Source organism: Trachymyrmex cornetzi, unplaced genomic scaffold (assembly GCF_001594075.2).
Source record: "Trachymyrmex cornetzi isolate Tcor2-1 unplaced genomic scaffold, Tcor1.1 scaffold21, whole genome shotgun sequence".
Lineage (NCBI taxonomy): Eukaryota > Metazoa > Arthropoda > Insecta > Hymenoptera > Formicidae > Trachymyrmex > Trachymyrmex cornetzi.
The window spans coordinates 587,190-601,185 of record NW_017296741.1 but is presented as its reverse complement, the minus strand read 5'-3'; the positions used below and the strand labels follow the sequence as shown (position 1 = coordinate 601,185).

Below are 13,996 nucleotides of genomic sequence, written 5' to 3'. Positions count from 1 at the left end.
ACTGTGATTGGTCAATTTCTTACTCTTACTTCTTACTCCGTGTATTGTAGACGGGCCTTTAAGCCTTAAGCCATAAGAAATGGACGAATCTTATAGCGTATTCGATTTACTGACTCGACCCGACTCCGAGTCAATGGTCTGTTCTGTTTAGCTGCAAAAGAAGAGCTAAATTATACAAGAAATGCAGCTAAAAAGAACAGATTGTTGATTTGGAGTCGGGTCGAGTCAGTAAATCGAATACGCTAATAGTCAATTATTCTCCTAGAATTCGATTGTAATTGGTCAATTTCTTATGGCTTAAGGCTCAAATCACTTATTGTAGATTTGGACTTAGTCCGGATCTACAATAGAGTTTTAAGCTTTAAATCATAAGAAATGGGCGAATTACAGTCGTTTATTTTTCTCGGATTCGACTGTAACCCCGGATCTACAATAGGTGTTTTAATCCTTAAGTCATAAGAATTTGACCAATTACGGTCGAAATCCAAGAGAATGATGAGATTATGATTCGTCCATTTCTTATGGCTTAAGACTTATAGCGTATTCGATTTACTGACTCGACCCGACTTCGAGTCAATAGTCTGTTCTGTTTAGCTGCAAAAGAAGAGCTAAGTTACGTGTAAGAAATGCAGCTAAAAAGAACAGACTGTTGACTCGGAGTCGGGTCGAGTCAGTAATCGAATACGCTATTAAAATGCTATTGTAAATCCGGGGTTAAATGATTGGCTGTGTTCCAAAATTCACTGGCTGTGCTAAAAATGTATAATACACGTAACGTAAACTGTAGATTTTCAGCACTGGCAGTAAATTTTGGAGCACAGTCATTGTAGCTATAAGAATTAACCATACTCTTGAATATTCTCCTCATATTCGACTGTGATTGAACAATTCTTATAACTACAATCACTAACAACTATATAATTCATAATTGTAGAATGGTGTGAATGCTTTTTAGGGGAACGAAGGTCACTTTGGGAGAATCCCGTTTGCCTACAGTTCTGATTGTACACACCACTCATATCAACTGGTGTCTAGTAATTTTTTACTGTTTTACCAATCAGATTATTTTATTTTTAAATTGGCCAATCAGCGATACATGTGTTCAATATGCGATGTGTGCAAACGAAACCCTCCCGTCACTTCACTAGTCATAGAAATCGATCTTTAAGTTTCTACATCCCTGGCGTTTCTAACCTAACGGTGCGCACGGTGCGAGATATTTGTTAGCAGCAGTCAATAGTAGCAGGCAGTAGTTAACAGTATTTGTCCGTGTAAAAATAAAGACTGTTGCGTTTCCAGGAAGATCGACGCAGCACAAGGAAAAATTTTTAAAACGATCGCTCTAAAAGAGCTGCCCGACAAGACCGTGAGTGAGGTTAGACAGCGCAAGTATGTCAGCGGAAGAACTGCCAGAGTTTCGATTGGAGTTAGGACCGGTCCCTAATGTCACTTATCCCATCCGCGTTCAATATTGCGGAAACTGTTCGCTACCTATTGAGGTAAATCGTTACTTTTAATACTGATGTAAAAAATGTGTGCTTTATTATGAAAATGGAGGAATCATAATTGGCAATCAAAATTTATAATTGAGAATTAATTAAGCATGTTTTATCTTAGAAAAAAATGATGAATGTTTCAATTCAAGTTAATTCCTTCATCTCTTTCAATGAGACAATGTGACTCTCATAGAAAAAAAGGATTAACAATCAAAGAGATTTTTAGACCGAAATCAGACTATGCATTGAAAATTGAGATTGAAGATTAAAGATTAAAATTTCACCAATGAGAACAAAAAATTCTGGCTCTTTTTGTTCTAATTGGTCAAACTTCAATCTTTCAATCTTCAATCTCATTCTTCAATGCTTAGTCTGCTCCGGCCTTAGGAGATGCGTTGATATGGAAATCATTCTGTTTCTGTTCGATATTCAGTAAGAGAGAAAAACAGAATGACTCTTGTGTCAATATACTTATATCTCTTATGGAAAATACACTGATATCTCTTATTAGAAGTTTGAATCTGGTAAAAATCTGATGATCATTGATTTACAGTATTGCGAATATTATCCAGAGTATGACAAATGCAAGCAATGGCTAGAAAGGAATCTGCCTACTGAATTTGAAAAGATAAAATTAGGTAATTATGAATAGAATTGAGCATCATAGCGAACAGTTTAAGATTCTAACTGAAGGATTATTTTTTGATCAGCTACAGAGGATGGCTCTACCGAAGTCAGCACAGGAGAGGATGAGAAGAAGCGGCAGAAGCGAGGCGGTAAAGGTATGCTGAAAACCAAGAAGAAAGAGGATATACCACGATTGGTAACTATCTCTAGAGCACCTAGAGGAAAGAAGAAATCCGTTACAGTCGTAACTGGCCTTAGCACTTTTGGTAACACAACATCAAAACAATCTAAAATTTAGATTCTAAATGAATTGCGAAACGAATAAATGTTCTAATTTTGAATAATTTGTTTCTTAGACATCGACTTGAAGGTAGCAGCAAAGTTTTTCGGTAGTAAGTTTGCTTGTGGATCCAGCGTGACTGGAGACGACGAAATTGTTATACAGGGAGATGTCAAGGATGATCTGTTTGAGGTGATACCTGAAAAATGGCCACAAGTAAGTTATGAAAAATAGAGGAAGAAAGTAGGTATATTGAATGTAAAGTCTTTCATGGAAAATCCTATTCTTTTTTTCTTTTTCAGATTGATGAAGACTCTATAGACGATCTTGGGGATCAAAAAAGATAATAAGGCTATCCACTATTATATACGCACAATAATTTAATTATATACTATTTCCAGTCATGTTTATTATATAAATAAAATGTACATACATAAAATATATTTAAATAAGTTATTTTTTAAGGTCTAAGATTAGGTTTCTTGTTCTGTGTCTTCCTCGTCTCCTCGCACATTCGCGACGATTTGAAGCACAGTTTCCACCTCTTCATCCGATAGTCGTTCCTCGCTCTCTTCTACCATCTATATATAGTGATTATTTCAGAATAGATCTATCACCAATTGAGTAATGTCGAAAGATTCGAATCTCTCTGCTTCTTAATCAAGTAAAATGGTACTATCCAAGATTTGTAATTCTGGGAATTGGCTTAATGGCTACGTTCAGTAGAAAAAGCAGCTTTGCAACTGTTGTAAAATTCTTAAATATGATTGGTTTATACATTTAAATCCAATGAGGAACTAAGGGCAAGACTAATCATATTGAAGAATTTTACAACAGTTACAAAGCTGCTTTCTCTGCTGAACACAGCCAAAGTGTACTAGCATTGGAATGTATTATTTTCTTTTTTCTATTTCCATTAAAAATAACCCAAAAATTACAAATCTTGTACAGCATTGAATTAGGATATTTATAAGAAAGAAGCCATACCAATTGAATCTCGAGAGGTGTAGTAGGACAAAGATTGAGAAGAGTAAGCTTCTCGGCCTTGGACAATTTCATGGGCTCCATGGCTCTCAGAAACTCTCGGATTTTCTCTGGATTCTGCTTCTTACATGGCGTATCTTCTAGATACTTGATTGTCTGATAAGTGATGGTTGCAAGTTGATTCATCTTTTGCTTTTTGTAAGAACACTTCGTATTTTGCAAAATATCCAAAACCTCGTAATTACTTAGAAGAGTGTTCCAGTTTCCTTTTATACTGTAAAATCAATGATAGTGAGATATAACAATTCTCGCCAAAAGCAAAAAATCTAATATATTTGATGACAACTTACACTTTCATGTTGTGTCTTCTTAAATTAATGGAGGTTTTATAATAATGTGATCAAGTGATTTTGCAAGTCAATACACTTTTTTCTTATGTTCTTCGATTGAAGGAAAAGTCAATGTTATTTTAACCTTGAGGTTAAAACATTCGATAATTAATATCGTTTTGTTAAATACTCAAAATGCACTAATTCTTTGTTTACTTACAGAGATTCGACAGCTTTGTTTTATTAGTACGGATTCAAATTGCGACTTTTTTTGGATATGCAATTTTCGCAATATTCATCAAATTCCTCACGTGCTTTTGCAGTATGTTTACATTCGTTTGCACCTGTTCCGTTCGAGTGTATTGACTCGTTCTATGCAGCTGATCCTACCACATCTTTTCTCTCTTTCTCTCTAAATAAATGTACTACATCGATGATCATAAATCTGTTTTAAAATGAGATAAATATATATTCGAGCATTAGAGAAAGAGAAAACGAAAATTCTGAATTTAAAAATACAAGCAACACGAATAAGTCTCATATCAGAATGTAAAAGGAATCGCTACGAGGAACAAAAATATACCTCGAGAATTCATATTTGCACACAACTGTGCCTGATATTTCTAAAAAAATTACGTCGCACGCGTACGTATTTATAACGAGTACACGAAACTAAAGAGGAAAAAAAAAAAAACTGACCCCGACGTGATTTGAACACGCAACCTTCTGATCTGGAGTCAGACGCGCTACCGTTGCGCCACGGAGTCATGTGGTAGTGACATCCGAATTGCGCTCACTTCAGGCCACTGAACTCGCTAGCGTAGTCAAGATGGTCACTGCGCGTGCGTAGACGCTTTCTTCTTAATTCTCACCTTGTTTCTCTCTTCCTTTAATAGGATGGATTTTTCATTTTTTTCTCCTTTTTTGTTTTTCTGTTAAAGCGTCAAATGCATGCTTATCTTCGATCGAAGTGAAGAAACGGAAGAAAAAATTTCTGTTATTTCCAGACGGACCGTGCCAAACGAGCGAATCCGTTTTACCGCCATTTTGCTCGCGCAGCTCGCGTCGGAGTCGTCAGAGGACTAAGGAGACGATTTCGCGGACGATTTCGCTACTCGCGAAGGAATTCAAAGACGCGCGATTTCGCGGCGACCTGGGGAGTCGTCTGCGTCGCATGAGTGGGGTGAGTTTCACGCACGATCGAGTATTATCGCACCAATTCGAGTTTATCGTTCGGACGATTCCGTTGGCCGAGCGGGATTTTGAATTCAGGACGCCTCTTCGGCGTGATGCGATATACGATGATGGGTGCTGAAAATATGGGAACCTGATAGTGACCTAGATCTGTCGTTCATCTGACTCGATCGCAATATTCGTGCGTCACGGGAACGTCAAGCACAGTGGGAAAACGTAATCGGAGTAATTCTGGAGAAGGTGAGGTTAGAGGATTCGCGTCAGGATTCTAGAATTCCGTCCAATTCCTTCGGCTAGTATCGCGCGGGAAAGATCGGTTCGCGAATGTGAGCTCGCGTTTCAACAGTGCCGCAGCAGGAGAGGGTGATCCATTTGATATCGTAGCCTGGTGAATGAACTTGTATTGACAATTCAAGCGGCAGATCGACGATGTTGTTGAAAGACTAACCTCGAAACACAGTGCGAAGTTACGACGCAGGCTGGAGAGCTGTAGATAGAAGACTGTAGAAACCGTCCGGATGGCCAACAACTCCCCAGCGAAGAGACACACCTCCAGCGGGGTCGACATGGAGGTCGACGAGCAGGACAAGGGATTTGACACAGATGAGGAGGGTGGCCTAAAGGTGGATGATGAGATATACATCCCACCACCTTTGAAAAACTTCAATGAGATTGATGAAACTGGATCCAGGCTCATGATCGCCAAGATTGTTAACGAAAACTTTAAGAGCTACGCTGGCACACATATAATTGGTCCCTTTCAAAAGGTAAACACACTGGTGTATGTATCCAATTCTTATGCCTGGCTCTATAAATGTAAGAGTTACTTTAATCTTGTAACTTCTATTTATCTTTTTCTAATTCTAGAATTAGAGAAAGATAAGTAGTAAGTTAAATTCTTAGAATTGGAAAAATATAAATAGTAAGTTAAACCAAGATTATATTAATCTTTCATTTGTAGAACCAGGTCTTAATAATGAATTCAATCACTCATATTAAATTGGATTAATGCACATTAAAAACTGCTTTATGTAAATTATGTAAAAATATTTAATCATTTAAAATATATGTTATACAATAGCTGTGTGATTAAGGACCCGATTACACTAACATTACTTTGACTTTAAGCAAGGCTTAAAATTCTGTTTCTATTTTTCTTTTGCTTTAAAACGAGACAGACAGAATTTTAAGTCTTGCTTAAAGTCAAAGTAATGTTGGTGCAATCAGGCCTTATGGATTATTTTCATGTCCAGATCAATTACTAGAATGCCAACATTTTGTGAACATTGCAGTTTACTTTGTCATGCTTTTACAGTTATGTAGACTGTTCCAAAATTCACTGCCAATGCTGAAAATGTATAATATACATAACGTAAACTATAGATTTTTAGTGCTGGCAGTGAATTTTGGAATACAGTCTACATTTAACTTGGCCAATTTTATATACAGCAGCTTTTAGCATGCACTAATTTAGTATAATGCAAGTGGACCGAATTTGTTATAAGTGTTATCAGAGCTGTTTACCAAAGTTAAACTAGCATACACTTTTAGAACTTGAAGTTAAATAGATATTTGGGACAAGTGAGGAAGTTTTAGTGCAGTCTAGTGCAAGAATAAACAACAGACTTATCATTTCTTTCCTTCAGAGTTTCTCGGCGATAGTGGGTCCCAATGGTAGCGGCAAGAGCAATGTGATAGACTCTATGCTGTTTGTGTTTGGCTATCGTGCTAGCAAGATTAGGTCGAAAAAGATCTCTGTCCTGATACACAATTCCAGTGAGCATCCGAATGTGAACAGTTGCATCGTTTCTATACATTTCCAAAGAATTATTGATAAGGTAATGATATTAATGATTTAGAGTTTAAGGTATAAGTACAAGTGTGACAATTTGATTTCTGCTAGTAATTAATAATAATTAATAAAAATATAATGATAGTAATATAATAATAATAATTAATAAGAATACTAAGCTAATTAATTTTTAATCAAATTAATTTTAAGCCTGGTGAAGACTATGATGTTGTTCCGGGCAGCGAGTTTGTCATATCCAGAACAGCGTTCAAGGATAGTTCATCACATTATGAACTTAATAAGAAGAAAGTACAATTTAAAGAAATTGCCAAACTCTTGAGGTATCATGGAGTCGATTTGGATCACAATCGTTTTTTGATATTACAGGTAGAATCATGTAATGTTTTATTATTGGTAGAATCTTGAATAGATATTTAATTTTTAAAAGATTTTTTTTAATTGTGTGAACACATGTAATCTATTTGATCTTATTTTCGTATCATTTTTAAAATAATTCTTGTGAAAAACCAAACTTTATATAGTTAATTTTCCTCTGAGCCAATATAACTGTTTTTACATTTGTTGATTATTTCTTAAACACGTTTAATATTTTGAATTTTTCTAGTGTTAATGTTCTTTTTTTGAAAGAATATACCAAAATATTTACAAAAACTCAGTTTATTTCAAAAGTTAATACATATTAAATTATACATTTAAAATTAATTTATTATGTATAAAATACAATATATATTAAATACATTCAAATCAAAATCAATACATATTAATTACATTAAATTCTATATCGGTAAAAAGTTCCATGAGAATTGCTTTCTTTAGGGTGAAGTAGAACAAATTGCACTAATGAAACCAAAGGCTCAAAATGAAAACGATACCGGAATGTTAGAATTTCTGGAAGATATTATTGGCACATCTCGTTACAAAGAACCCTTGGAGAAATTATTGAATAAGGTCGAAGAATTAACAGAACGTAAAATAGAGAAGCTGCATCGTCTTAGAGTTGTGCAAAAGGAGAAAGAGGCTTTAGAGGAGCCTATGCAAGAGGCAGTCCAATACTTAAAAACGGAGAATTCAATAATTGGTCTGCAACATCAAATTTATCATTGCAAAAAGTGAGTTGTCCATTAAAATAGTTTTATTATTTGACTTAAATCTGAAGATATTTGAAACATTATATCAGCTTAGCTAAATATTGAAAATTACGAAATATTTCTATCAGATCCGAGGCAATGAAGAAGCTTGTTGAGTGCGAAGCGACGAACGATAGTATTACTAAGGAATATACTACATTGACAGACGAAATGATCAGCGTTAGCAAAGAGAAAGAGGAAAAAATCAAGACTATTAAGGAGAAAAGCAAGAAGTGGAACGCTTTGCAACAGCAGAAGGACGAAGCCACGGCGAGGTTCGACGAAATACGCAAGCAGGATGAGTCGTTGCACGCCGAACTAATAGAGACAAATAAGCGGCGGAAAGCTAATATAGCGTCCAGCAAAACGGTAATTCTTCTCTTTATTATCTTAGCAAAAAATATTGAATTTACATGTAAATCATATTGAATTTACATGTAAGTTATAAGTATTATATTTTGCTATATATATTTTTTGTTTGTATTAAATTATATATTTGGCAATTTATGCAACGATCACAGGAGAAAAGTAAGCTGGAGGAACTACTGATGGTACCAGAGAAAAACACCAAGGATATTAATGAATGCGAGCGTCTGATCAAGACGCAGGCAGCCAACAAAGAAAAGGAAGAGGCTGCGTTAGCAACTTTGATGTCAAATCTACGGGAAAAGACAGAGCCGTTATTGAATGAGCGGTCCAAGTTGGAGAAAAAGCTTATATCTCTTAGGAAAGACGTGGATCAAGCGAAAGCGGCGTATGATATCGCGCAGTCAAAGTTGGAACTTTATACATCGGTAGAGAAAGTCGAAAAAGAGAAATTGGAAAATCTCCGAGAGTCTTTGGAAAGAACGGCGAGTACTCTCAAAGAGCGACAAAAGCAGCTGGCATTATTCGAGACGAAAATTCCGGCAACCGAGCGCAGTTTGAAGCAGGCACAGAGTGAACTAAATGAAGTAAAGGCACTCGAAAGCGAGAAAACCGCTCAGCTGCAGAAGATGCGAATCACTTTTGAGGAACAGCGTTCTGCCATGCAGGCCAGTAGGTCACGAAACAACGTCTTAGACTCATTGATGAGAGAAAAACGTGAGGGACGATTACCTGGAATATTTGGGAGACTGGTGAGTGAGATTTTCCGAGATGCGCGAAATAAAACAGCATTGCATTGGTTAACTCTGATCAATATTCGCAGATTGAATGGACTCTGATCCAATCGGACATTTTCTTCAATTACGCGTTGTGAAAGATTCTTTTAACAAATATTTTTCACAACTTTATGTATTTTTAAGTTACATAATTTTATTCTTCGGATTTTGATAAAATGAAAAAATTATTCAATTACATTAACTTTGAACAAAAATACATTAATTTGAAGTACGCTGGATCTGCGAATATCAAGATTTTCTTTTGCTTGAAATAGCATTTTGTAAGAATTTGTTTCTGTACAGGGCGATTTGGGCGCCATTGACGCCAAATACGATGTCGCTGTGTCTACGGCATGCGGTCCACTGGACGACATTGTTGTGGACACGGTAACCACTGCGCAGGCATGTGTCACCTATCTGCGACAACATAATATAGGACGCGCTACATTTATAGCTTTAGAAAAACAGCAGCGATTCCAAAGTAAGATCAATCAGAGGATCCAAACACCGGAGAACGTACATCGACTGTTTGATCTGATTAAAGTAGAAGATGAGCGAGTTCTGCCAGCGTTCTATTATGGTCTACAAAACACTTTGGTAGCGCAGGATTTGGATCAGGCAACACGTATCGCTTATGGTACCATACGGTATCGCGTGGTAACATTGAAAGGCGAACTGATCGAGCTGTCGGGTACGATGAGTGGTGGTGGTCGCACAGTATTCCGAGGTCGGATGGGTCAGAAGGTGGTGAGGAATGAACCGTCGAACGCTGATATCGAAAAATTACAATCGCAGCTGGATACTGTATTTGAAGAGTGCAATAAGCTGAGAATGAAGCAGAAACCTCTGGAAGAACAGGTCCATGTGTTGACATCCGGTTTGAAAGATATAAAAGTTGATAGGCAGAAATTCAGTATCGAGGTACAGACGCTGAGCGAGCAGGAGCCATCGTTGCGAGCGCAGCTGAAAGCGCAGGAAAAAACTGTTGCGAACGCTGTAGCAGATCCAGAGAAAGTTATGCAACTGCAGAAAACGGTGGATGCGACGAAATTGCATCTGGACGAAGTCGAAGAGAATTCCGCTTCGGTAGAGCAAGAGGTGAAACGTATCAACAAGAAGATAGATGATATCTCCGGCAGTCGGGTGCGGGATCAGCAGGCAAAAATTGCGCAGTTGACCAAATCGATAGATAAAACCAAGGCGGAGATATATCGTCTGCAGGTGGCTATTAAAACTGCCGAGAGAAACGTCAAGAAGACTGAGAAACACATAGAAACGCTGGAAAACGATGTACACACCTGCGAGCAGAGGCTAAGGGACATTCAGAAGGAAAAATCCGAACTTGAGGAACATGCTAAAGTAATTCTGGATGAATTGAAGGGACTCAATGAGGCATTGGTAGAGCGGGACGACGCCACATCGTCTTTGAAGGGCGAGCTGGACGAACTGCAGGCGCGCGAGGACAAGATGAAGGCGGTAAAGATCGATGTGGAGCAGAAATTACAAGAGAATAAGAAATCGTTAAAGGAGTTACAGCAAATGATCCCCGCGTATAACCGGGACATAAAGAATCTGAAATTACGCCAGATTCCCCATGAAACTTTAGAGCCGCTTAAGGATCTGACTGAGGAGGAGATCGATAAATTGGACATGAAGATGTTGCTGCAGAATTTGATGAAGATAAAGAAAAAGCTACCCGAGCAGATACCCAACATGCAAATCATTTTGGATTACGAGGAGAAAGACGCGCTGTATATAAGCCGTGCCGCTGACCTGGAAGAGACGACGTCGATACGCAACAAGATGCGCGACATCTACGAGACTGCTCGGCGACGCAGGATCCAGGAATTCTTACACGGTTTCACCCTGATCACGACCAAATTGAAGGAGATGTATCAGATGATTACGCTTGGCGGCGATGCAGAGCTAGAACTGGTGGATTCGTTAGATCCATTAAGTGAGGGTATTGTATTTAGTGTGCGTCCGCCCAAGAAATCATGGAAGAGCATCGATAAACTTAGTGGTGGTGAGAAGACTCTAAGTTCGTTGGCGCTGGTTTTCGCCCTCCATCATTACAAACCCACGCCTGTATACTTTATGGATGAGATCGATGCGGCGCTCGACTTCAAGAACGTCTCCATTGTTGGTAACTACATCAAAGAGCGCACGAAGAATGCACAGTTCATCGTCATCTCATTACGCTCGAATATGTTCGAACTGGCCGACTCTTTGGTAGGCATCTACAAGACGTTTAACTGCTCTAAAAGTGTGACTCTCCGATTGTCCCGTTACTACGAAAATAATGGTATCGTGCCGCCCACGCAGCTTACTTCGAAGACCTACGCGTCCCAGACCTTGCAGAAATCGCGACTGCCTTTGTCGCAACACACTCAAACGAATTCACACAAACAGAACACCACACCCGCGAAGGATAATAATGCGAAAGAAACATTATTGAACGGGAAAGAGACGTTGCCCGCGAAGGATAATAATGGGAAAGAAACATTATTGAACGGGAAAGAGACGTTGCCCGCGAAGAACAATAATGTGAAAAAAACGTCGTTGAATGAGAAAGAAATATCGCCCGCGAAGGACAATAATACGAAAAAAACGTCATTAAATAAGGAAGAAACGTTGTCCACAAAGAATAATAACGCGAAGAAAACACCATCTGATGCGGAGAAAAACACAAAAAAGAATAACGCAAAAACACCGAATGGAAAGCGGCAGAAAATTGATCGACTAGAGTGAGTACTAAAGTTATTATTTCTCTCTCTCTCTCTCTCTCTCTCTCTTAAGATTCTAGAGACTCCTTTTATTGTATTTATATTATTTTACGGAAAGTGAAAAATTATATAATTTTCTAATTATACGAAATAAATTTATTTTTTGCGTGTTATATGATAAACACGGAAGTTATCTTTCAATGGTTGCGTTCAGCAGAAAAAGCGGCTTTGCAACTGTTGTAAAATTCTTCATTATGATTGGTTTATATATTTAGATCCATAAGGAACCAAAAGCAAGAACCAATCGTATTGAAGAATTTTACAACATTTGCAAAGCTACTTTCTCTGCTAAACGCAGCCATTGAATAAATTACTGATAAATGATTACTGTACATTTTGGAAAACACAGTAACATATTTTCTATTGCTTAACAATAAGTTGATTGTCAGCGAATGAAAAATATGTTTTTTTTTACAATTAAAAAAGATTAGATATGAATTATCTTTAGTACTTATCACGTGAAATAATTTTTCTTTTGATCGATTCTTTGCTTTAATTAAGACTATTTAATTGTATATTACATTTATTGTTAATGCAAAACATTAACTACATATATCGTAACTTATTGTCAAAGTTGTAGCAAAATATTTAAAAAATTCAAAGATATCCTCTCTAAAATTGCCGTGTTACGTTTTTTTGAAGCCTCTTTTCGTTGAGACTGTTGTAGTCTTCCGATTTTGATGTGGTTTTGTATTCGGGGGTTTTTGGGGTCGCTGATCTCGAATCCGATTTCAAATTTTACAAATTCAAAATGGCTGAACAAATATGGCGGACGGAAATGCTAAGTCTTCCGATTTCAGCGAAATGAAGCATTATAAGGTTTTCGAGGTCACTAATGCCGAATTCGAACTTAGAATTTGAAAATTCAAAATGGCTGAACCAATATGGCGGACGGAAATGTTAAAAGTCTTCCGATTTCAGAGAAATGAAGCATTAGAAGGTTTTCGGGGTTGTTGATGCTAAATCTGATTTTAGAATTTGAAAATTTAAAATGGCTGGAAAAAAGGAAATAAAAAAAATAGCCAAAAGGAGGAAAGGCAAATCAAACAATGAGCTATATTGTTTGACAAACAGGAATAAGTCTCCACGAAATTAAAAATGACGGGGGGAGGACAAATGTTCGGGAGTGAGAACCATACAAAATAATAAATCTAAGCCTAACTAAAATAGGGACCAAAGAAGAATACAGCAAAAGCTTGTAAAAACAACCGTAGACAAAGGGAAGGGTAATTTCAAATCGTATAGAATTTATTGATTTTAAAGTATATATTTTAAAGTATATTGATTAGGTTTAAAAATAAAAAGAAAAAATAAATATTTTATATTTGTATTCAAAACTTGAATAAGTATGTAAAATAATATAAAGAATAAGAGTTAACGAGTGATAAATAAGAAAAGTTTATAAAAATCAGGATAAAATCAGTCATGTGAGGTCAGCGCGCGCGTAGCGCGCGCATGAAATGGGCTAGTTGAATAAAAAAAGACTTCTATGTTCAATGATGCATTTAATACAATAACTTAAAAAATAAATATCTTAGGCACGCTAAAATCCACGCGACGTTGAAACCTGCTCCGGCAATAAAAATAATATTATATAATAAAATATATTAAAATTTTGTGTAGTAGCGAAAGAATTGAAGCGATTTTATTATCTATCCTCTCTAAAATTCGCGTCGAAATTCATTGTTGCATCATTAATTGTTTCAGTCTTCCGGAATTGGCGGTACGCTTAACGCCAACTCGGTACTCTTCCAGGCTCGCGAAGAAAAGTATGGAAAGAGAAGAGAACGACAACAAAGGACCAGCTAGGAAAAAGCAAAGGTCGCAGTAACGTGACGCTTCCAGAATCAAAAGATATGCGCCGGGACTTAATGCCGGCAACTCCTAGTATAAATATTATAAATTAAATACTGTTATATTTTTGCATAATGAATTGTAGAATACGATTTTTTTTGCATCTTTATAGCCCTTTAACATTGGCTAAGGATGTGAAGTAATGTACCATAACTTACTGTGTATAGAAAGTTATCATAAAGTTATCATAACAGATAAAATAAAAAAAGATAGTCGATATAATTTTATTTTTAAATTTAGTGTTATACACGCGAATTTTCTCAGTTTTGTCGAACGATTCAAGATTTTTGTGTAAGATATTTGGGAACGCTTGTATAACAGAGTAAGACACAGGATTCGCTTCTTTTATCTGTTTTTTCTTACA

General features: G+C 36.8%; 3 protein-coding genes and 1 non-coding gene across 6 annotated transcripts; 2 read left to right on the top strand and 2 right to left on the bottom strand.

Annotated features, from left to right (window-relative positions):
• The first annotated feature begins 1,136 nt into the window (after window positions 1-1,136).
• Window positions 1,137-2,830, top strand: DENR (density-regulated protein). Of its 3 annotated transcripts, none has more exons than XM_018505537.1 (6): window positions 1,137-1,209; window positions 1,300-1,499; window positions 2,050-2,134; window positions 2,207-2,389; window positions 2,480-2,619; window positions 2,706-2,830. In XM_018505537.1, exons 2-6 carry the CDS (start codon window positions 1,392-1,394, stop codon window positions 2,748-2,750), a joined length of 561 nt encoding a protein of 186 aa, XP_018361039.1. In that variant the 5' UTR covers window positions 1,137-1,209; window positions 1,300-1,391; the 3' UTR covers window positions 2,751-2,830. The 3 variants fall into 3 exon arrangements, with proteins under 3 accessions (XP_018361039.1, XP_018361038.1, XP_018361040.1); XM_018505538.1 differs by having other exon boundaries at window positions 1,186-1,200; XM_018505536.1 differs by having other exon boundaries at window positions 1,182-1,499.
• Window positions 2,803-4,149, bottom strand: crcp (CGRP receptor component). The gene is made up of 4 exons (XM_018505539.1): window positions 3,937-4,149; window positions 3,738-3,861; window positions 3,391-3,661; window positions 2,803-2,984 (listed from the first exon to the last, which is right to left on the bottom strand). The coding sequence occupies exons 2-4, from the start codon at window positions 3,743-3,745 to the stop codon at window positions 2,877-2,879; spliced, it is 387 nt and encodes a 128-aa protein (XP_018361041.1). The 5' UTR covers window positions 3,746-3,861; window positions 3,937-4,149; the 3' UTR covers window positions 2,803-2,876.
• Window positions 4,150-4,411: 262 nt separating this feature from the next.
• On the bottom strand, window positions 4,412-4,483 carry TRNAW-CCA (transfer RNA tryptophan (anticodon CCA)). Its single transcript has one exon. It is a non-coding gene; the product is annotated as a tRNA-Trp (tRNA).
• Window positions 4,484-4,664: 181 nt separating this feature from the next.
• Window positions 4,665-13,638, top strand: glu (structural maintenance of chromosomes 4-like protein gluon). Its single transcript, XM_018505680.1, has 8 exons — window positions 4,665-5,677; window positions 6,557-6,748; window positions 6,913-7,089; window positions 7,540-7,832; window positions 7,940-8,219; window positions 8,372-8,968; window positions 9,296-11,739; window positions 13,486-13,638. The coding sequence occupies exons 1-8, from the start codon at window positions 5,429-5,431 to the stop codon at window positions 13,607-13,609; spliced, it is 4,356 nt and encodes a 1,451-aa protein (XP_018361182.1). The 5' UTR covers window positions 4,665-5,428; the 3' UTR covers window positions 13,610-13,638.
• Window positions 13,639-13,996: the final 358 nt, after the last annotated feature.